Source organism: Acomys minous (genome assembly GCF_964271855.1).
Source record: "Acomys minous genome assembly, chromosome: 15".
Taxonomy (NCBI): domain Eukaryota; kingdom Metazoa; phylum Chordata; class Mammalia; order Rodentia; family Muridae; genus Acomys; species Acomys minous.
In genome coordinates this window covers 101617003-101638758 of record NC_140497.1, presented here as the reverse complement: position 1 = coordinate 101638758, position 21756 = coordinate 101617003, and the positions used below count along the sequence as shown (strand labels likewise).

The 21756-nt window shown below is 57.1% G+C and overlaps 3 protein-coding genes and 1 long non-coding RNA gene across 8 annotated transcripts; 2 read left to right on the top strand and 2 right to left on the bottom strand.

Annotated features, from left to right (window-relative positions):
* The first annotated feature begins 286 nt into the window (after nt 1-286).
* CRLF1 (cytokine receptor like factor 1) lies at nt 287-12403 on the top strand. 2 transcript variants are annotated; one of them, XM_084759188.1, is made up of 9 exons: nt 287-570; nt 6159-6440; nt 6639-6768; nt 6905-7074; nt 8998-9155; nt 9224-9392; nt 11508-11695; nt 11793-11840; nt 12050-12403. In XM_084759188.1, the coding sequence occupies exons 1-9, from the start codon at nt 447-449 to the stop codon at nt 12068-12070; spliced, it is 1290 nt and encodes a 429-aa protein (XP_084615314.1). In that variant the 5' UTR covers nt 287-446; the 3' UTR covers nt 12071-12403. The 2 variants fall into 2 exon arrangements, with proteins under 2 accessions (XP_084615314.1, XP_084615315.1); XM_084759189.1 differs by having other exon boundaries at nt 288-570; nt 11798-11840; nt 12050-12360.
* On the top strand, nt 8076-8990 carry LOC311584664. The gene is made up of 3 exons (XR_014774951.1): nt 8076-8221; nt 8354-8504; nt 8545-8990. It is a non-coding gene; the product is annotated as an uncharacterized lncRNA (long non-coding RNA).
* Nucleotides 12404-12538: 135 nt separating the features above from the next.
* Nucleotides 12539-15118, bottom strand: REX1BD (required for excision 1-B domain containing). Its single transcript, XM_084759239.1, has 5 exons — nt 14954-15118; nt 14789-14871; nt 14011-14206; nt 13243-13322; nt 12539-12752 (listed from the first exon to the last, which is right to left on the bottom strand). The coding sequence occupies exons 1-5, from the start codon at nt 15008-15010 to the stop codon at nt 12680-12682; spliced, it is 489 nt and encodes a 162-aa protein (XP_084615365.1). The 5' UTR covers nt 15011-15118; the 3' UTR covers nt 12539-12679.
* Nucleotides 15119-16726: 1608 nt separating this feature from the next.
* On the bottom strand, nt 16727-20341 carry UBA52 (ubiquitin A-52 residue ribosomal protein fusion product 1). Of its 4 annotated transcripts, none has more exons than XM_084759240.1 (4): nt 20086-20341; nt 18349-18462; nt 18167-18253; nt 16727-16992 (listed from the first exon to the last, which is right to left on the bottom strand). In XM_084759240.1, exons 1-4 carry the CDS (start codon nt 20090-20092, stop codon nt 16796-16798), a joined length of 405 nt encoding a protein of 134 aa, XP_084615366.1. In that variant the 5' UTR covers nt 20093-20341; the 3' UTR covers nt 16727-16795. The 4 variants fall into 4 exon arrangements, with proteins under 4 accessions (XP_084615366.1, XP_084615367.1, XP_084615369.1 ...); XM_084759241.1 differs by having other exon boundaries at nt 18349-18459; XM_084759243.1 differs by lacking the exon at nt 20086-20341 and adding an exon at nt 19440-19595.
* Nucleotides 20342-21756: the final 1415 nt, after the last annotated feature.

The following is a 21756-nucleotide window of genomic DNA, read 5'->3' as shown; positions in this document are numbered from 1 at the left end:
GGCTGTGAGCTAGGGACCGATGAGGCGTTAAGGGCACAGGGTCCCAGATGAGGGGATGGGAAGCCTGGAACGGGCGGGGCTGGAGAGGGAGGTTCCACGAGCCTTGGGGAAGGAGTTGGGGGCTTCGCGCGGGAGGACTGGGCGCTCAGGGGTGGTAACTGGGCGGAGGCCGTCCGGGCGGGGCGCGCGGTGCCCGCGGGCGGTGGGAAGGCCAGTGCGGGGCCCGCGATCAGCCCCCCCCCAGGGGCCGGGCCGGGCCGGGGGCGGGGCCGGGCGGGGCGAGCGGCGCATTAGCGCCTTGTCAATTTCGGCTGCTCAGACTTGCTCCGGCCTTCGCTGTCCGCGCCCAGCGACGTGCGGGCGGCCCCGAGCCCCAATCTGCACCCCGCCGAGTCGCCCCCGCCCCATACCGGCGTTGCAGTCACCGCCCGCTGCGCGCCACCCCCATGCCCGCCGATCGCCCGGGCCCCGCCGCCCAATCCGCCCGGCGGCCGCCGTGGCCGCTGTCCTCGCTGTGGTCGCCTCTGTTGCTCTGTGTCCTCGGGGTGCCTCGGGGCGGATCGGGAGCTCGTGAGTACCGTGCACCCCGTTTCCCACCTCCCCAGGGAAGCCGGGATCGGGTGCCCCGGGGGGCAGCCGCGGAGGAGGGAAGAGGGGGCGCGAGCGCCACCTGGACGGCCTGGGAACAAAGGAAGGCGGCCCTCGGGGTTCCCTCACCTGCGGGGCGCACGGTGCCACCACCCAACAGCCCAAGAATATCCAGTTATGTGTCAGAGGCCTCTTACCTAGGTCCTTTTTGCGAGGCTCCCCGGCCAAGCTCTTTTTTTTTTTGAGTGATAGCGTGGTGTCCGGGGACCCACTTCAGGGTGCTGGGACGCCTGGGGCGCACGTCTTGGTCTTGAATCTCAGAGCGGAAGAGACGCCTCCTGGGCCGAGGGCGCACGTTTAGGTGCATTGGGTTGGGTGCTGGCACGGAGTGGGGTCCCTTCCCCCAATGAAGTGATGAGCCCCGCGGGGAGGGTGGGGCGGTATGGGGGGGCCTCCTGCTCTGACCGCCTGGCATGCGGCCCGGGGGTCCCCCGGGACTTGCATCTCCGCGGGGCCGGCGCCTCCCCCTCCCCCCTGCAGCGGACCCCAAGCTTTGGGATCCTCGAAGTCTCCGCTGGTGAGGCTCCCAACCGGTCTCATTCAGGCTGCGCTGAGTTGAGAGTCTCCAGCAACTGAAATCTTGGTGGAAAGGAGAGACAAGCGTGTCCGGGCACCGCGGGCCCAGACTTCATTGTGTAAGGGGCACCCAGTGGGGATCAGCTGCCGAGAGAACCCCACTATCCCTGAGGAACTCCTGGCCTTGGGCCCCATCACCCAACGCGCACACACACACACACCCCCGCCAGGATGCGGTCTCCACATCCAGACCCTCTCTGGGACACACCCAAAGACACACAAAAGAGCCCCACTGGCTTGTGTCCCGTCACCCTGCCCTCCGACGCGCGCTGCAGCCCAGATGCGTATTCGCACACCATCGCGGCGCTCGCATTCCATCCTCGACACACACACGCACGCACACACACACGCACGCACGCACGCACTCGTGGTCCCACATTCATTACACAGGGGAGGCAACACCGGGGCACGCATATGGCCGATTGCGCTGCAGGACTTTGCCAACTACTCTCCGTACTCCATCCGGAGACACAGGCCACATCTCAGGGGCACCGTGCTGCGCTGCTGTTCCGGGGGTGGTAGCCTATGCAGTTTGTCCGCAGTGTCCGTGGACTCCCCCTCCTCCCCCAGGGCATACGGGCCCCACACTCCAGCTTGCCCAAGGCGTCTGGGCAGGTGATGGGACCTTTCTGAGGTGTTGGTTCCTCTGCAGGCCTGGATAGTCTTTAAATGCCACCAATATCCCTAAGCTTTGTTTCCGGAAGGGCCCCAGAGCAACAGCCGAAGGTAGCGGGGTGGGGGTGGGGGTGGCGCGTGTGTTTTTTTGCTTTAAGCGGGGGTAGAGAAATTAAATAAGGAGGTGCTCACACCTCTGCAATCTGTTTGTACTTACGGTGTGTCTTAGCACCTGATCAGCCGGCCGCTGGGTCGTAAAAGTATGCAGGTACCAGCGGGACAGGAGATGGGGACCCCTAGGGGACTGCTGGGATGGAGGCCACCTTCCCGCTGGCCTTTCAGGGAATCTCACACTTTTCCCTTTTAAAACACATGGTGTTCTTTTTAATAACGGCAGCGGCTCCGCATTGGGAAAGGGGGAAACGAAGCTTGTATAGGCCCCAGCTTTGCCGCGGGTGGGGGGGGGTGGGGGGAGGGAAGGAAGGGGAAGAAAGAAGAAAAAGGAGGGGTGTCTCCCTCTCCAGGCTTAGGGGGCTGTTGTCAGCTGCTGCTCCGTCTAGCTTGGCATGTGTGCGTTCCAGTCCCCAGTGGCCTCTGCCCACTGTTTGTGAAAGCCGAGAGAGAGGCTGGACTTCTCCATCCCTGGGTGCTCCAGGGTGTTAGGCCCCCCGCTTTAGCCCTGAGAACGCCTTCCCTGTTTCATGGAGGGATCCAGGAAAGGGGGGTGGGGCATGTGCCAGGTGTCCCAAATTCTGCTGGGGGGGGGGAGGGAAGGCTGTACCAGTTGTCCTGAGGAGAAAGCTTGGGATGTCCTGTCCAGGCTGGCTTGGCCTTGCCCCCCCGCGCCGCGCCCCCCCCGTCCCCCCCTCAAGCCCCGAAGGGCAGCTGCAGCTGCCGGTGAATCCAGGCCAGGCGGGTGTGGTAAAAGGGCAGTACCCCCCCCCCCAGCCAGGACCCCCCAGAGAGTCCCCTTCCTGGCCAGACAAAAGCCAGGGAGGGACAGAGGGGTGTGGGCATCGCCCAGGAGGACAGACCGTGGGGTCTCGGGTCGGGGCAGTGCCTCCCACCCTGCTAAGAGGGGCGCCCAGGCAGGAAGCGGTGGGTGGGCCGGGGTAGAGACGCTGGCACGCCCCAGTTCATGCCGAAGGAATTCTGAATTAGCGGGCGGCTGGCTGCCTGGGACCTCCGGGGCGGCCCCCTGGCCCCCGCCTCCTCCGCTCTGGCCTGCTCCTTCGTCTCCTTCGCACGGACGCTGAGACCTCCGCCGAGCCCTGGGCCAAGCCCCAAATGCAACTGCCACCGCAGGCTTCAGCAAGACCCGCCTCCTCCCAAGGCCGAGTTTGCCCGGGAAAAATCTTTCAGGGCCGGGGGCCCAGACCCTAGTTGGTCTCCTCTCCATCTGGGGCATGAAGGACAGCCTAGGCCTGCAGCTTAGTTTAGGAGCCGGGGGGTGGGTGCAGCCTCTGTTCTTCCTGCCCCTCGGGGAATCTTTTTCACAATGCAAATCTCATCTCTTTTGCGCCCCCCCCCCACACCCCAGGAGTCAGTTTTTCTCCGTAAGGGTTGGGAACCCTGCAACCTTTTCCTTCTCTTCTGCCCCAGGACCTTTGCACATGCACGTCTTGTCCAACTGTGGCTAATGACTTTTATCCATTGTCTTTGGCTCTCGATAATTCGGTTCCCAGGGCCTCAAGCACACAAGGCTACAGCTTTAGCTCTCCTCCTCCTCCTCCTCCTCCTCCTCCTCCTCCTCCTCCTCCTCCTCTTCTTCTTCTTCTTCATCATCATCTTCATCTTCTCTTCCTTCTTTGCCTTATCCTTTTCCTCCTCTTTCCTGTTACTTCCTCCCTCCTCCTCTTCTGTTTCTGTGACTTTATTTTCTATTTTTTTAGTTTTTCAGGTCAGGATTTCTCTGTGTAGCCCTGGCTGTCCTGGAACTCACTCTGTAGACCAGATAGACTACCCTTGAACTCAGAGATCTGTCTACCTCTGCCTCTCAAGTGTCCAGACTGAAGGTGTGAGCCACCACACCTAGGAAGGGCTGATGTGGTTGCTATGTCTGTGTTGCTATGGTGACCTCAGTTCCTGGCATAGTATGGGCTCTGGACAAATGAATGAAGCTTGAGTTTTCCTGCCCTAGGTGAAAAAGAAGCCCCAGAGAGGTGAATGGAGTTAGGTCCCCAGACAAGTGGGGGACATTTGAAAGCCAGGCTAGCCTGGCTTCCTGCTTTCTTGGGGGCTCCTTGTGAAACTTACACATAGCTCCAGCTATCCTGCATTACTGGCACCAGGATGGCCGGGACCTGAGCGGGGGTACAGAGGGGAAATGGGGCTGGGTCCTCCAGGCTGTCAGCTTTCAGGGTTCACCCAGGAGGGTGCCTCTCTCCTTCTGGGAGACAGGGTGTCACTGTGTCACAGGCAGCACAGGCTGGCCTCACGTTTGTGACTCCCCCTACCTTGATCTCCTGGAGTGATGCACACATGCCAGGCCCGCGGCTTTCCTTTCTAGACACAGCCCCTTCCCCCAAAACACAAACGTGAGGGCCAGGGTATAAGAGAAAGGACCCCACCAGGACCCACCAAGAACTGGGGAGGAAGAGTTGGTAAAGCCAGGCCATGGTTGGTGGTTCAGGTATGACCTCAGAACTCCAGAGGCTGAAGCAGGAGGATGGCAAGTTTCAAGACAGTCTGGTCTACATAGTGAGACTCTGCCTAGAAAAAGAAAAGAAAAGAAAAAAAGACACCGGTGCTCAGCAGCACTTGGGAAGCAGAGGCAGGAAAATAAATATTTAAAAATAAAGAAAGGAAAAAGAAGAGAAAAATAATGCTTTTTTATTTTTTTCAAGACAGTTTTATGTAGCCTTGGCTGTGCTGGACTCACTCTGCAGACCAGGCTGGCCTTGAACTCACAGAGATCCGCCTGCCTCTGTCTCCTGCCTGCTGGGACTAAAGGGGTGCGCCACCAGGGTCTGACTAGGAGCAAAAACTTTTATGGGCTGGTGGGACCCCTCGGTGATTGAGGACACTTGCCTTCAATCCTAACCTCCATTCCTGGGACGCCATAGTAGGATGGGAGAGCTGCTCCCAGCCAGCTGACCTCCACATGTGGTGTGCACACACACACACACAGGGAGCCAGAACGCAGTAACAGATCTGAGCAGGCATTTATGACTGACGTTTTAAATTTTTTAATTTAGTTTTGATGGGGGATGGATGTACACTTCTTTTTTGTTTTTGTTTTTTCGAGGCAGCGTTTTCTCTGCCCTAAAGTTGCTCTGTAGACCAGGCAGGCCTTGAACTCAGGGGTCTGCCTCCCTCTGTCTCCCCAGTGCTGGGATTACAGGTGTGATTCGTCACCACCCAGCAGAAGTGCACACTTCTAGCCATGGCAGAGGCACACAAATGTCTATGGTTTCCAGGACAGCCAAGGGTACACAGTGAGATCCTGTTCTGTCTCTCTGGAACGACAGGATGTGTTTTGTGCTTGTGCTTGTACATGTGTGTGTCACAGCACATAAACGTCCAACAACAACTTGCACAAGTTGGTTCTCTCCCTCCACAGGACTCACTTTTATGGACGGAGCCATCTCACTGGCCCCTGATTGATTGATGGACTGGTTTTTTGTTTGTTTTGTTTGTTTTGTTTTGTTGGTTGATTGGGACAGGGTTTCTTCTCAGTGTAGCCTTGGCTGTCCTGAACTCACTTTGTAGACCAGGATGGCCTCCAACTCACAGAGATCTGCCTGCCTCTGCCTCCTGAGGTGCGACACTGTGCCCAGCTTTGATGGATTTGTTTGTTTGTTTGTTTGTTTTTGGTTTTTCGAGACAAGGTTTCTCAGTGTAGCCTTGGCTGTCCTAGACTCGCTCTGCAGACCAGGCTGGGCTCCAACTCACAGAGATTCGCCTGCCTCTGTCTCTTGCCTGCTGGGATTAAAGGCGTGCGCCACCACCGCCTGGCCTGATGGACTGAATTATTTATTTATTTATTTTTGATGGACTGATTTTTAAGATAGGGTCTCCTGTGGCTGTAGCGTGGCTCAAGCCCACTGTGTACCCTAGGGTTATCATGGACTTTAGATTCTCCTGCCTCTGCCTCAACCTCCAAGTGCTGAGGTGATGGTCGTGTGTGGCACCTCTCCTGGCTGTGGCCTTGACTTTGTAGCCTCAGCTGCAGCTGCCTCGTGGCTTCTGACTCTTTATCTGTAAGATGGGTGAAATTCAGTACTTTAGACTTCCTGGCCCCTGGTCATCCGCAGGGACAGGGTGAGGGACTCAAGGTGGGCCCATCCCCCTGACAAGTGTCCCCTCTTTGACTCCAGACACTGCTGTCATCAGCCCCCAGGACCCCACTCTTCTCGTCGGCTCCTCCCTGCAAGCCACGTGCTCTATACACGGGGACACACCTGGGGCCACCGCTGAGGGTCTCTACTGGACCCTCAATGGTCGTCGCCTGCCCTCGGAGCTGTCCCGCCTACTTAACACCTCCACCCTGGCCCTGGCCCTAGCCAACCTCAACGGATCCCGGCAGCAGTCAGGGGACAATCTGGTGTGTCACGCCCGGGACGGCAGCATCCTGGCTGGCTCCTGCCTCTACGTTGGCTGTAAGTGGGGGCCCAGGACACCCAGAGATAGATCGGTGGGGAGCAGTGTCGTGGGGGCAGAGCCATAGGCAGGCTGGGGTGGAGCCGAGATTGCATGCAGGTGTGGTCATGCCCAGGACTGCTGCTCTGGGACAGCTGTCACTGCACTCTCCCATGGCTACCCAGCTGCTTCAGAAAACCGCTGTCCCCTTCTTGTAGTGCCCCCCGAGAAACCCTTCAACATCAGCTGCTGGTCCCGGAACATGAAGGACCTCACTTGCCGCTGGACACCGGGTGCACATGGGGAGACCTTCCTGCACACCAACTACTCCCTCAAGTACAAGCTGAGGTCAGTGCCCGGCCCCGGTCTCGCTGTGTGACTTAAGGCAGATGCTTGCCTTCTCTGATCGAATATGTTCCTGTTGAACCCCGGGACTGCAGTAACCAGGTGTAAGGACTGAGAAGGGACTCTCCTGCCCCCACAGGTGGTACGGCCAAGACAACACGTGTGAAGAATACCACACTGTGGGTCCCCACTCCTGCCACATCCCCAAAGACCTGGCCCTCTTCACTCCCTATGAGATCTGGGTGGAAGCCACCAACCGCCTGGGCTCAGCGAGATCTGATGTGCTCACCCTGGATGTTCTGGACGTGGGTGAGCCCCCAGTGTCCACCTGGTTCTATGCCCTGGATCCAATAGGGACCTCCCCTGAGCTTTACTGATGTATCTAGGGGCCTGACACCCAGCCATGGTGACTCAGGGTGGCGGGTGTCCACAGCTGGATGCAAAGACAAGATCCCCCACCCTCTTGGCAGAAAACACCTGGCCTGATCCCCTCCCTCAGCAAGCAGCCCAGGTGTTCAGGAGGGAGTCCTGGGGGATCGAGGAGAGGGCGCCCAGGTCGGGAGGCGCCCCAGGAAGCCGAGGCCTGGAGCTAGGGGGGTGATGGTTGGGAGGCAGGAAGTGGAAGATCCCTGAGCAGAATTGGGCCTAATCTAATTAGGGTGTTCCCAGCCCAGAGCAGCCTGGGCCATTTAACCCTTTTAATGCCTCACTGAGGACTCCAGGGAGAGCTCAGCTTGTATTCTTTCTGTGGTCGCCCAAAAGGGTTCCTGGGTGCCCCTGGCTCGTTCCCACACCCCAGAGCACTCATGAGTCTTCCTGGCATCCTGAAGTGCCGTCTAACCCTGGGTTGTGCCCTGTGGCTGGTACAACTGCTCCACCTAGACTTGGTTAAGGGCAACAAGAGGTGGATATGGGGGGGGAGACATAGGGTTGGAGCCAAATGGTACCCCAGGGTGGGGTGAAATATAGTAAAACTTGTCATCCTGGCACTCAGGAGGCCTAGGCAGGAAGATCTCAATTGTTGAAGCCAGCTGGGGCTTCATAGTGAGACCCTGGCTCAAAACACAGACAGTAGCCTTAGCAGTCATCTTGTGACTTGATACTGGAACTCGGGGCCTCATAGGTGCTGGGTCATTGTCACAGGTGCAGGGTAAGTCTTACAAGTGCTAGGTGCTAGTCACAGGTGCAGGATGATGCTCTCAGGTGCAGGGTAAGTCTCACAGGTGCTAGGTGATGCTCACAGGCACAGGGTAAGTCTCATAGGTGCAGGGTGATGCTCACAGGTGCAGGGTAAGTCTCATAGGTGCTGGGTGATGCTCACAGGCACAGGGTAAGTCTCATAGGTGCAGGGTGATGCTCACAGGTGCAGGGTAAGTCTCACAGGTGCTAGGTGATGCTCACAGGCACAGGGTAAGTCTCATAGGTGCTAGTCACAGGTGCAGAGTGATGCTCACAGGTGCTGGGTGATGCTCAAGGTGCTAGGTGATGCCCACAGGTGCAGGGTGATGCTCTCAGGTGCAGGGTAAGTCTCACAGGTGCTAGGTGATGCTCACAGGCACAGGGTAAGTCTCATAGGTGCTAGTCACAGGTGCAGAGTGATGCTCACAGGTGCTGGGTGATACTCACAGGTACAGGGTGATGCTCAAGGTGCTAGGTGATGCCCACAGGTGCAGGGTGATGCTCACAGGTGCAGGGTAAGTCTCACGGTGCTAGTCACAGGTGCAGGGTGATGCTCACAGGTGCTAGGTGATGCTTGCAGGTGCTGGGTGATGCTCACAGGTGCAGGGTGATGCTCACAGGTGCTGGGTGAGCCTCGTTCCTGTTTACTGAGACCTCTACAGCTAAGCTCCAGCCCAACTGGACAGGCTTGCTGCTCTGTCCCACTGAGAATAGGATCGGGTGACTTTTTATCAGAGATAGTAATGGTGATACCAGCTCACAGTAACTATTGCTGGCTGTCTCTTAAGTATCAGGCCTGGGTGAGCAGACGGTAGGTGTGTGTGTGGCTGTCCCAGGAGCCACTGCAGTCTAGATCGCACCACTGGGAGATCTGTGCCTAGACAGCCCTCAGTTTTAGGGCTGAGCACTCGGTTGCGCGCCTTTAATCCGAGCATCAGGGGAGGAGGCAGAGACGGAAGGATCCCTGAGGTCCAGGCTAGCCAGGGCTGCAGACAGACCTTGTCTCAAAAACAACAAAAACATCTCCAGTGACCTGGCTTGCTCCACCCCCAGTGACCACGGACCCCCCACCTGACGTGCACGTGAGCCGCGTTGGGGGCCTGGAGGACCAGCTGAGTGTGCGCTGGGTCTCGCCACCCGCTCTCAAGGATTTCCTCTTCCAAGCCAAGTACCAGATCCGCTACCGAGTGGAGGACAGCGTGGACTGGAAGGTGCCCGTCCCGCCCCGGACCCGCCCCTGGCCCCGCCCCCCGCATCTGACTCCTCCCTCACTGTGCAGGTGGTGGATGACGTCAGCAACCAGACCTCCTGCCGCCTTGCGGGCCTGAAGCCCGGCACCGTATACTTCGTCCAAGTGCGTTGTAACCCATTCGGGATCTATGGGTCGAAAAAAGCGGGAATCTGGAGCGAGTGGAGCCACCCCACCGCTGCCTCCACCCCTCGAAGTGGTGAGCACCTCTCCAGGGCTGGCAGGCTCCGCTGGAGCTATAATCCTGTCTCCTTTTTTCCCCATTTTTGAGACCGGGGTCTTCAGGTAGCACAGGCTGGCCTTGAACTCACTGTGTAGTCAAGGCTGACCTCGAACTCCTGATCCTCCTATCTCCACTTCCAGACGGTGATGGGATGAAAAGCGGCCACCACCACACTCAAGACTAGCTACGTTTAAAAAAAAAAAAAAAAAAGGCTAGCTACGTCACACTTTTAACCTGTCATTTGGTGAGGGGTGGAGAACAACAGTGTGATCTGTTGGAAGAGAACAGAAAACGGGCTGTTTTTACCCAAATATCCTAGACTCTCTAGAAATGCTATTTATATATAAAATAGAACATTACAGCCAATTATCACATAGCGCCTTTTATCCAACTAACACAATCCATAGACCACAGTGCCTTGTGCCTGCCGTGTGTGTGTGTGTGTGTGTGTGTGTGTGTGTGTGTGTGTCTGTCCACTGCTGGGCCACCCCTCCAACCCTTAACTTAAGGTAGCCCCGCTGCCTTACTATTTGGAATCCTCCTGCCTCAGCCACCTAAGTGCTCAGAAACCAGGCATGAGCCCTATTTCTCTTCTCTGGGTCCCAGGCCTGAAGTTGACGTTCTGAGGCCATGGACACATGAAACCTATGGCTTGAAATGCCTGGCCCCAGTTTCCCCATCTGTCAGGGTTGTGCAGCAAGGTCCAAGGATGGTGTCTGTATTCGCACACAGTGCAGGAGAGGGCTCCCATCCCCTACACCTTCCATAGGTCCCCCAAGATGGAGAGACTGCTCTTTCTCTCATGAGGACACTGAATCTCTGAAACTCACAAGACACAGAGGTTCAGTTTGGTGATGATGAATTAAGGGGGAAACTGAGGCCCAGAGAGAGTCCTGGAGGAAGAGAGTGTCAGGACCAGCTCCAGGAAGCTCTCCAGCCCCCATCCGGGCCTCTCCAGGTTCTGGGCTGGGCGGGAGTGAACACAGCCGGGAGGGGCCAGAGCCTTGGAGCTTTGGCCCTTGCTCGTGCCCAGCACCTGCGATTCTTGCGCGGGAGCCAGGAGGCGGCTGCGTCCGCCCGGGAGACTGGGGAGGCTGGGGGCGGGGGGGGGGGGGGAGGCAAGCAGGGGCTGTGGGGGCCGAGGCTGTGCCAGGGCCTGTCAGCGAGTCCCTAGTTTTATTTATGACGTGAGGCCGATGTCCTTATCCGCTGGCCTGCTGGGGGATGGCTGCGGCTGGGGGTTGGACCTAGGGGCTGGCCTCCCACCTGGCCCTTCCCGCCTTCGCCATGTCACACCCCACCATTCTCTCGGGCTTATCTTGGGGATCCGCCCCTTGGGCTGTGCTTGCTGTCTGTCGACCTCTATTTCTGTCATCCACTTTCTCAGGCCCCTCTTTTTTTCTTATACTTTAATATAATTGAAGAACTTTTAAATTTGCTTTTTTTTAAAATGATGTGCGTGCCTTCCTGAGCATGCGTGCCACAGCACACACTTGAAGGTCAGAGAACTTTTGTGAGTTAGACCCCTCCCACCGTGTGGGACCAGGGCTGGCAGCAAGCGCAGTTACCCACTGAGCCATCTCACCGGCCCCTCCTCCCCCCACCTTTTTTTTTTTTTTTTTTTTTGGATAGTCACAGGTAATCCAAGCTGGCTTTAAATTTGCAGCAATCTTGTCTCAGCCTACCAAATGCTGGGATGACAGGCTTGTGCCACCGAGCTTGAAGAAGGGGCTCTTTCTCCCAGAGACTGGGGGTACAGTCGCTGCTTTCTCGGTCTTCGTCTCGGCTTGTCCGTTGCTTTGTCGTGTCTCTCGCGTCTCTAGTCTGGACCCACTTAAGTCTCCATCGTTTCCTTTTCCTTTCTTTATATCTTTTTCTTTCTCCTTTTCGACCGAATACTCGGGTTTGCCTCCCACTAACTTGGTCCTCCTTGTCGGGTCTCCATCGCTGTGGCATCTCCATCCCGCTGGGTGACACCCGAGTCCACACCTGACAACCCTTCCCGATTTCCCCCGTCTGGTTTGGGAGGCCGGGATCCCGCGCGCGCCCCCTGCCGGCAGCGCCCCGACACTGCTGCTCCACTCTCTTTAGAGCGCCCGGGCCCGGGCGGCGGGGCGTGCGAGCCGCGGGGCGGCGAGCCCAGCTCGGGCCCGGTGCGGCGCGAGCTCAAGCAGTTCCTCGGCTGGCTCAAGAAGCACGCGTACTGCTCGAACCTTAGCTTCCGCCTGTACGACCAGTGGCGTGCTTGGATGCAGAAGTCACACAAGACCCGAAACCAGGTAGGAAAGTGGGGGAGGTTTGCGTGGGGGTACGGAAGCTGAGGAGGGGAGGGACCCGGATGTGCAGCCTCCACAACACGGCGCCCTTCTTTCCAAGCACAGGACGAGGGGATCCTGTCCCCGGGCAGAAGGGGCGCGGCGAGAGGTAAGGGGGTCTCTGGTGGGTGGGGGCTGGGGCAGTCTGGATGAGGGCCTTCTTCCTACCCTCAGTGTTGCTCAAAGGGGCGCTCTCCTCTTAGTGGATCATCTACTGTATAGCACACCTCGGGCTTTACTGCATGATTACCAGGATGCTGAGGCTCAGGTCAGGATTCTCAGGCTCTAAGCTTAGTGTGACCCGATTTCTGTCTTCAGGTCCTGCCGGATAAACTCTAAGAACAGGCCATCCTCCTGCCGCATGCAGACTTGATGCTCACCCCAACTTGGAGCACTCTGTACTTTCATTTCGGGGCACCAAAGAAATATCACCAGGGGCTGGGGCGGGCGCACTGAGCTCCCGCAGGCACAGCTTTGGTCCACATGATGGTCAACCTCGGGTGTAGCCCACTGTGGGTAGGGTTGGAGTAATGACCCTGGTTACCCAGGGCCCTCCAAGAGTCTCTTTAAATAAATGAGTTGTTCAGGGCCTCTGATGGTGTGTGTTTGTGGCCTGTGTGGTCTGAGAGATCAAACAGCCCCCCCCCCCAAACTTCACCCCTGCTTTCCGGGACACTACAGGACCTGTCCTGAACTCTCCCCAGGGTTGTGTGAAATCTTCCACCTGCTCTACCTGTTCCCCTGGGGAGGCCCCTCCCTAGGATCGCCTCATCCCGCACCCCAAGATACAGAGCTGATGGGAAAACAGCAGAGGGAGAATTCTTTATTGCGTGAGGCGCATTGGAGGGCAGCCCGGCGGGGCACGACCTCAGCCAGCTGGCGGTCAGGGCTGGGCTGGACGCCATGGGCCTCTTTTCCCATCTTCCTCTGGTCCCTGGGGAGCCGCCCTCACTCGGCAGATTCGGCATCAAACCTGAGTTCCTGCAGAACCTCGCTGATCGCTTCCATGGTTTTAATTACCCTACAAGAGCGGATGGAAACTATAAATAAAACCCAGATGGGGTGAATTAGCCGAGCTGCACAGCTAGTGGGGAGGGGGGCTGGAGCAAGCCCTGGGCCCTCCTGCCTGCCGCCAAACCTCAAGCCTAGCCTGGGAGCATGCCCAGGAGGCGGGGTGGCTCCATGGGTCACAGTGGGCTCATGGGAAGGGCCACGGTAGGGGGAGGGGCGCATGCCACCAAGAAGCCGGGATGTTCGTGCGTGCCTGCCTATGCCTGGAGATCTGCACTGGAATGAGGGGGTTCACACAGGGGAGCAAGTGTGAATGCTGCCTTGTTCAAACTCCTGAAAGCAGTGGAAACCGTAGGAGACACGGTGTGCATGTCCTGGGAAGCATGCATCTGGGGACACCAGCGTGCAGGTCAGAGCACCCTCTCTGGGTCAGCGATGGGCTTGACCATGGCTGCAAGGTGCCAACTTAAGGTGTCAGGCCAAGGGGCCTACAGGCTCACTTCATTTTCAGCTGGCGCGACTTGTCAGGGTCCTCCTGTTCAGACGCTCCTGGCGTCCTCATCACCTGCAGCAGCGCCACCTGGAGGACGAAAGAGTCACAGTAGGTGACAGCCGCACTGACAGGGAAGGCAGAGCCTAGGAGCGCAAGGCTTGAGTGAGAGGGAGGAGATGGCTTGCTTTTAGGGGCTCTTCCGTGGGAGCGGAGTACAGAATATGGTCGTACCTTGGAAAAGTCATGGGATGGGTGGCAGGCGTGGTAGGTGTGGGCTCCAGGCCAGTGGTGGGTAAGGGGTTGTAATTCCAGGATGGAAATAAATCTGAGACTCAAGGCAGAGTTTGGGACTCTGCACTATGAATTGCAGACCAAAGAACCATATGGGCGTGGCTCTCGGTAGGCGAGCCTCTTCCCTCCCATTGGGGTAAGGTCGAGGTAGGTAGGTACAGCCTTGGGATCTCGTAAGCCTCTGAGGGTATTTGTGCAAGTAGTAGCTTGTGGGTCCAGACAGTGAAAACCCAGTGTTGGAGACGGACCTGAATAGCCACAGTGGGCGTTTGGTGTTAAGCCCTGGGGCTCTTGAGATCACTGCACGGTGGGGATGGTGTAATCAGCAAAATCTGGGGGGTGGGGAGGAGAATGTAGGCAGACCAGGCGCAGCAGGGGGGGGCCCAGATGGGTGGAGGTGGATGACAAAAAGAGTAATGGATCGGAGTGGCCGGGAATGGGTTGTGGCCCACGCCCCGCTCTGAAGGAGAGAGGTGGTCTTTACCGTGGCCAAGCGGGTCTGTTCCAGCTCCTGCAGGCTGCGCACGTGGCGGGCGAGCACCGGCTGCTCACGAGGCCCCGCCAGCTCCTCTTCCACCGCCAGTACCTCCCTCGAGGCAGCGGCGAAGGCCTGGGTTACCTCGTGCACCTCACTCCGGTAACGAGGGAAGTCATCACTGAGCAGGTAGTGGCGGTGAGCTCTGCAGTGGGCGGGAAGGATGCTGAACCACACCCGGGTCGCAGACTACACTCGCAGCTTTAACCACCTGGAAGGTGCACCCCACTCAGGGAGCCAAACCTGAACCTCACAGACTGGGAGGACCTGCTGCCGTCATGACAGACCCCAGAGCTGGCCTATCTCTGCACTCCGAGAAAAGCGCTGTGGCCGCGGGCCACGTCCCCTCAGGACCGTTCCCCCAGCACACTCCTCCTCCTCACATGCCAAGCCCACTAACACGTTCTGCTCTACCCTGCTTCTGCCCACCGCAACCCCAGCTCCAGCCAATTCCTCCCGGTAGACTCGCTCCTCAGGACAAGTTTCAGTGTCACCCACCCAGGGCTCTGTCCCGCCCTCCTAGACCACGCCTCCGAGTACGCCCTGCTCCCGGGATCAGACCTCCGCAAGCCTTCCCCAGCCCCACCAACCACGTCCACAACCTGAGTCCTCACAGTCTCGCCCCCCGCCGCCCCCATCACCCGGGTCGCGTCCCTAGCGCGCCACCGCAGGTCCCATCAGTGAGCTCTCCCAGGCTCCGCCCCCTCCTCCAGCGCAGCCGACTCACTGGTCCAGGCGGCGGAAGGCCTGCGCGCGGTCATTCTGCAGCTGCTGGATCCTCCGCACCAGCGTGGAGATCGGGGCGCCTCTCTATGGGGACGTGTGGCCATGAAGCCGGAGCCCCGAACCCACCCCGCCGCCCCGAGCCCAGCCCTCTCGAGCCCGGGCTCACCCAGGTCCACGCCGGCTCCGCAGCAGCAGCCGGCACCTCCGCCGCGGCGGTGAGCATGACTGCGCTGTCCCACGGCGCTTGGGAACGGCTGCTGCGCACCCTGCTGGCCCGGAGGTCCGCGACCGCCCGCGCGCACCTGCCGGCCTTTGACCTCTAGTCCTATAGGAACGGACTACCTGGTTAGTTCCTGGACATCCGCCTGATCCTCCAGGCACGCGGCGACCAAATAGGGTCACAATCGCAGTTAAGGTCACAGGCATTAACCTAAACAACTTCTGCACGGGTGACGTAAGCGAAATGTAGCCAGGGGACTAGACCAGCATCCTAGTGGCTGAGAACCAGCTGCTGTTGCAGGACTGGACCCAATGGTGGTACGCACAAGGCCAAGCACATCTGTAACTCTCCTGGGAGACCCAGTGCCCTCTTTTGATCTCGTGTGGTGCTCACAAAACCATTCAGATGAGTCGGGTGTGGCGGCGCACGCCTTTATCCCAGCACCAGGGAGGCAGAGGAAGGCGGATTGCTTAGTTGGAGGCTAGCCTGGTTTACAAAGGAAGTCTAGGACAGCCAAGGCTACACAGAAAAACTGTCTCGAAAAAACAAAACAAAAAACCCATTCTGAGGCCGGGAGTGGTGGTACACGCCTTTAATCCCAGCAGACAGGTGGCTGTTCGGATTGTTTCAGCCATTGCTTACCTCCCTCAGAGCCAGGTAAAAGGACAGAGCCTCCTTGTCTTCTCTTACCCCTCTAGGCCTTCTCTTTGGGTTACCCCTTCCCCCTTTTCCTTCTCCCCCACCCCATGCTTATCCAATAAACTCTGTGTAATATAATATCTGGTACTTTATACCTTCCTATATCTTACTTTATATCTTTATTAAATATAACAGGATCTCTTGTGAGTTCGAGGCCAGCCTGGCTTACAAAGCAAGTTCAGGATAGTCAGGGCTACACAGAGAAACCAAAACAAAAATTCAGATAAACCTTTGAAATACAGATGGGGTGTCTGGCAGTGGGGTGCACTTTTAATCCCAGCACTGGGGAGGCAGAGGCAGGCTTATCTCTGGAAGGTCCAAAATAGAAATCCCAAAACAAATATGGCAGGGGTCACTCTGAACTGTTGTAGACCCTGAGGTCAAAGCCTGGGCGATGGTGGAAGCACACACTGGACTGCGGGCTGCTGCCAACAGGGTTCAATCCACAGAACCCTGCACACAAGGTGGATTGGGAAGCTGACACAGCCTATGTAACAGGGATGGGGCAAAGGACTCCCAGGCCCCTTAAAGCACAGAGCCTGATACACAAGATGGCCTCACATAGTGCGTACTGCAGCGTGGGCTCCGAGGAGGGGAAGGTTGATCCATCTACAGGTTTGGTGAGCTGACCTGCGTAAGTTAACAGGCATATGCAGTACTGAGTTAGACACCTCCACAGACCTGAAACTGGCCCACACACATCTGCACAGGCATGGTGGGGCAGAGTGAGGCCATGGGAACCGGGTCCACTCAAGCTGTAGGACCCTCCCGGTAGCAGTCCTGTGGGCTCTGCCTTTGCATGGGTTTGAATGGCTTTAAGTTTTACCTTACTGGTTCAACCTCCAGGCCAAGACCAGTGTTTATTGTCAGCAATTCAGAAGTGCAGGCAGAGACCCAAGCTGGGTGTGGCAGAAGCACATGGTGGTCAAGTCCCAGGGTTGCCTCGGCTACTTCCCTCCTCCCAGGGCGCAGCACCCCTCCTCGCCCATCCCTGAACAGAACAGCCACTTTGGACACCAGTTACTGCTCCAGTCGATGGAAGGGGACTTTATTCGGTCCCAGGGTCACAGGTTAGGTATGGCCCCAGCTTTATTTGACCTTCTTCTTGGGGCGCAGGTTGTTGGTGTGGCCGCACTTCTTCTTGCGGCAGTTGACTGCACGGGGGTGCAGACGTGCGTAGCACTTGCGGCAGATCATCTTGTCACAGTTGTACTTCTGGGCCAGCTGACGAAGGGACGGCTCAATGATGCCACCACGCAGGCGCAGCACCAGGTGCAAGGTGGACTCTGGCAAAGAGGACAGAAGGTGAGCTCGGGCCATGCGAGGTGGGCTGCCCAAAGAACCCCACGGGGTACACGCTAAGGAGGCTTCCTCACAGAGGCCTGGCAGTAAAGAGCCTAGTGAGGGTGGAGAGCATGGAGCCGGGGCGGCAGGCGCCTGTGAACTGCCCTGTGGTGCTAGGATGTTGGGGTCCTGTGCAAGCACAGGTCAAACAACCCAAGAAGCATGCCTAGAAGAGGCCAGCCCCTCATCCGGTATCAGAGCACAGCAAGCATGCAAGTGCAGCCCACCCCCCAGTGCTGGGCAGGCAGACTGCTTCACCCAGCCAGTTAATGAGATTCCCCCCTCCACACTTAAAGGGGGAACTAGCAACCAAGCATGTTCAAACACTCCTTTGATCTATGTAGCGAGACTTTCCCATCTCAGAATGAAAAAAAAAAATGCCAGATGGCGGTGTCACATGCCTTTGATCCCAGCACTCGTGAGAGGCAGAGACTGAGACTAGCCTGGTCTACATAGTGAGTTTCAGGACAGCCAGGACTATATGGCTCACACCTGTAAACCTAGCTCTGAGGGGAACGCTGTAGGTTTGAGGGCAACATGGGCTACAAAGAATTCTAGACTTAGACTTAAACAAACAAATCCCCAGAATTAGAGGCTTGGTAAGTAAAGGCACACAGATGGGTCTGGTGACCTGGGTTCAACCCCTGAAGACTAGAAAGGAGAGTAGGGTATGGCAGTGCACACCTTTAATCCCAGCACTTGGGAGGCAGATCTGTGAGTTGAGTACAGCCTCGTCTATAAACGAAGGCCAGGACAGCCAGGACTACAAGAGATGCCCAGTCCCAAAAGACAGAGAGAGAGAGCCGGGCAGTGATGGCCCTCGCCTTTAATCCCAGCACTCGGGAGACAGAGGCAGGTGGATCTCTGTGAATTTAAGGCCAGCCTACTCCATAAAGCAAGTGCAGGACAGACAAGGCTACACAGAGAAGCCCTGTCTTGAAAAGGAAAAAGAGAGACTAGAAGGGAACTGACTCCATAAAGTCTGACTTCCACATATACCCATGGTAAATAAATTAGTTAAGCGAAAGACATGCCACTGGCAAGTAAATGAACCATCACCAGCCGCCACCCACAGTGGCAGTCAAGCCCTTCCCTTAAGGACACCGGTGCCCTTACCTTTCTGGATGTTGTAGTCAGACAGGGTGCGGCCATCCTCCAGCTGCTTGCCAGCGAATATCAGCCTCTGCTGGTCAGGTGGGATGCCTGTGTACAGGAGAAACCAGGCTTGCCACAGCTCTTCCCTGTAGGTGCTGGGACCACCCCACTCCCAAGACCAGGCCCCGAGGCGCCCTGCCCACCTTCCTTGTCTTGGATCTTGGCCTTGACATTCTCGATGGTGTCACTGGGCTCGACCTCAAGGGTGATGGTCTTGCCCGTCAGGGTCTTCACGAAGATCTGCATGTTGGCGTCTGCTAAACAGAGGAAAGAGACCCAAGAGTGACATGCTGCTTGGGTGATCAGCTGCCTAAGCAGGCCCAACACCCGGAGGACCACAGCCTTCCACTCCACATTTTTTTTTCTTTTTTGGATTTTCAAGACAGGGTTGCTCAGAGCCGGGCATGGTGGCGCACGCCTTTAATCCCAGCACTCGGCAGAGGCAGGCGGATCACTGTGAGTTCAAGGCCAGCCTGGTCTACAGAGTGAGTCCAGGATGGCCAATGCTACACAGAACAACTCTGTCTCAAAAAACCAATCAAGACAGGGTTTCTCTGCGTAACAGCCTTGGCTGTCCTGGACTCACTTTGTAGACCAGGCTGGCCCTGACCTCAGAGCCACACCTGCCTCTACCTCCCGAGAGCCGCGATTAAAGGTGTGCGCCTCTACACTTCTTAACTACCTACTCTCCACCAAAAAAACCCAACCCTACTGCGGACCGAAGTTCAGCATCCTTCGCTAGACAACCTCAACTCCCCCCCCCCCCCCCGTCACCCAAAAACCTCCCTCCCTAGGCGAGGGCCTGTCCTCTGCCCTCCAACCCAAGGAAGGATAGGGCAACAAGCAGCTTTCTCGCCAGCAGTCCACGCTTGAGTCGCTGGGACCCACAGCCCTGCACTCGCCACGCACTTTTCTAAGCCAAGGTGTAACCCAGGCAAACTTCCCACCATGGCGCCCCAAGTTCGGGCTGGGCCGGGACCCCCTGCGTCGCCAGCCCGGGGACCGACACCCAGCACGTCTTGGGATAGACCCAGGCTTCGCTCTGTAGTCCAGGCCCGAGCTCTCCGTCCTCCCGCCCCGGCCGGGCTACCGCGTGCCCGCCCAGGCCCCGCTGGCCGAGCCCCGCCGAGCTTGCGCGACGCCACAGCGGCCTCCGCGGGGCCACCCTGTTCCCCTCGCCGCGTCCCCGACGGCCCCCCCACAGCCCGCCTGCAACTCCGCCACCACCACCCACCCGCTCGGCCGCCTCGTTGAAGAGAAAGAGGACGGCGGAACCGGAAACCCCCGGTCTCCACCGAGAGCGCCTGCGTTCTGAGCACGCTTGCGCGTGACGTCACAATCCGCGCCGCACGTCGTTCTCGCCCTAGGCTTCGCCGGGCGCCATGTTGGGTGCTGGCAAGAGCAGCCCACCTGGCGGGAGCCGCCTGCCGGTGGGGCTGGGCCCTGGCACGTGACAGAGGGCGGCGCCGCCTTCCCGCGTCCCGCCCCCCCAGCCCCGGGGACGCGAATGGTTTGTATGGGGTGTGGCTGGCGTGGCGGCGAGCCTGTCACCGCCGCTGGCGGACTGCGGTGAGTACTGGGCTCGCCTAGGCTACCCCGGCTGCGGTACAGTGAGAAGGCTCCGCGGGAAAAGGAGAGGACCGCCCCGACCTGTTCGCAAGCACGGAGTGAGAGTGGGGTTGTACAGCGCGCGCCTGTGATCCCAGCACTCGGGAGGCAGAGGCAGGAGGATCGCTGTGAGTTCGAGGCCAGCCTGGTGTACAAAGTGAGTCCAGGACAGCCCAGGGTACACAGAAACCCTGTCTCAGAAATGAAAAAGCCAAAACAAACAAACAATCAAATAAAACAACAAGAAAGAGGGGGGTTGTGGTGGCACTCACCTTTCATCCTGTGACCTTGGTCTTGTAGCTCTTGTTTCTTGAGTAATCACCAGGGCTTAATATGACTCAGGAAAAAATTGAAAATAGGCTTCTCAACCAGGTGCAATGACACACACCTTTAATCCCAGCACTCAGGAGGCAGAGGCAAGCAGACCTCTGTGAGTTCAAGGCCAGCCTGGTCTACAAAGCAAGTCCAGGACAGCCAAGGCTATATAGAGAAACCCTTTCTCAAAAACCAAACCAACAACAAAAAAAGCCCCCCTCCCCAACTATATATAGTCTGATCAAGATTTCCCCACCCCCCAGGTGCTCCCAGATTATCCCATAGCCACACCCCTTTTCTCTCATTAGAAAGCCGGGTGTGGTAGTGCATGGCTTTAATCCCAGCACTCCAGACGTAGGAAGATCTCTGAGTTCAAGGCCAGCCTGATCTCCAAATCAAGTACAGGACAGCCAGGGCTATACAGAGAAACTTTGTCTTGAAAAAACGAAAAAGGAAAAAATACAGACATAGGCTCACATATTTGTTTTTTTTTTTATTTATTATATATACAGTGTTCTGCCTCCATGTACTCCTGCACAACAGAAGAAGAAAGCAGATCACATTATAGATAGTTGTGAGCCATCATGTAGTTGCTGGGAATTGAACTCAGGACCTCTGGAAAAGCAGACAGTGCTCTTAACCTCTGAGGCATCTCTCTAGTCCACAGCTCACATATTTGTAAACATAGAGATGCCATAAAAAAACACAAAAATGCAAACTATAACATTCAGCCAAAGGCCTGTACGGCAAAACAAACAAACAAAAACCAAAAAAACCCCAAAATTACCACTGAGTTCATTTGTTGGCCTGCTTTTTTTTCTTTTCTTTTTTTTTTTTTTTTTTGGTTTTTCAAGACAGGGTTTCTCTGTGTAGCCTCGGTTGTCCTGGGCTCACTTTGTAGACCAGGCTGGCCTTGAACTCATAGCGATCCACCTGCCTCTGCCTCCCAAGTGCTGGGATTAAAGGCGTGCGCCACCACACCCTGCTATTGTTGGCCTGTTCTTAAAAGTGTGGTTTGTGGAGGCTGGAGAGATGGCTCGGAGGTTGAGCATTGGCTGTTCTTCCAGAGGTCCTGAGTTCAAGTCCCAGCAACTACATGGTGGCTCACAGCCATCTATAGTGAGATCTGGTGCCCTCTTCTGGCAGGCAAGCACACATGCAGGCAGGACATTGTATACATAATATATAAATCTTAAAAAAAAAAAAGTGTGGTTTGTGCCAGGCAGTGGTGGCACACGCCTTTAATCCAAGCACTCTGGAGGCAGAGGCAGGTGGATGGCTCTGAGTTCGAGGCCAGCCTGGTCTATAAAGCAAGTATAGGACAGTCAAAAATCAAAACCAAACCAGAAAGTGTGTTTTGTACACCCAGTAAGACTCCCTTGTGAGTGGCTATCGACTGAGTTAGGGTCGGGGCATGTGTCCACATTGCCAGCAAGCCCTGTGCATACTGCCTCAGTCTGAGTCCATTTGTGTGTTAGTCACGCTGTGTTTGGGGGCCTTGTTTCCTTGGTGTCCTCTGTCCCCTCAGATTTGTGGGGTTTTTTTAGATAGGGTCTCTCTGTGTATCCTTGGATATCCTGCACTTACTTTGTAGACCAGGCTGGCCTCGAACTCACAATGATTCCCTT

Bases quoted from the DNA above. Each gene is read 5' to 3' on its own strand.
- CRLF1 (XM_084759188.1), top strand. From the start codon at position 447: ATGCCCGCCGATCGCCCGGGCCCCGCCGCCCAATCCGCCCGGCGGCCG. The intron at 6,441-6,638 runs GTAAGTGGGGGC...CCCTTCTTGTAG, and splicing joins CTCCTGCCTCTACGTTGGCT to TGCCCCCCGAGAAACCCTTC. The intron at 11,841-12,049 runs GTAAGGGGGTCT...TTCTGTCTTCAG, and splicing joins CAGAAGGGGCGCGGCGAGAG to GTCCTGCCGGATAAACTCTA.
- REX1BD (XM_084759239.1), bottom strand. From the start codon at position 15,010: ATGCTCACCGCCGCGGCGGAGGTGCCGGCTGCTGCTGCGGAGCCGGCG. The intron at 14,207-14,788 runs GTGAGTCGGCTG...CGCCCACTGCAG, and splicing joins GCCTTCCGCCGCCTGGACCA to AGCTCACCGCCACTACCTGC. The intron at 13,323-14,010 runs GTAAAGACCACC...TTCGTCCTCCAG, and splicing joins AACAGACCCGCTTGGCCACG to GTGGCGCTGCTGCAGGTGAT.
- UBA52 (XM_084759240.1), bottom strand. The intron at 18,254-18,348 runs GTGGGCAGGGCG...TCCTGTACACAG, and splicing joins CAAGATCCAAGACAAGGAAG to GCATCCCACCTGACCAGCAG. The intron at 16,993-18,166 runs GTAAGGGCACCG...CCTCTTTGCCAG, and splicing joins TGACTACAACATCCAGAAAG to AGTCCACCTTGCACCTGGTG.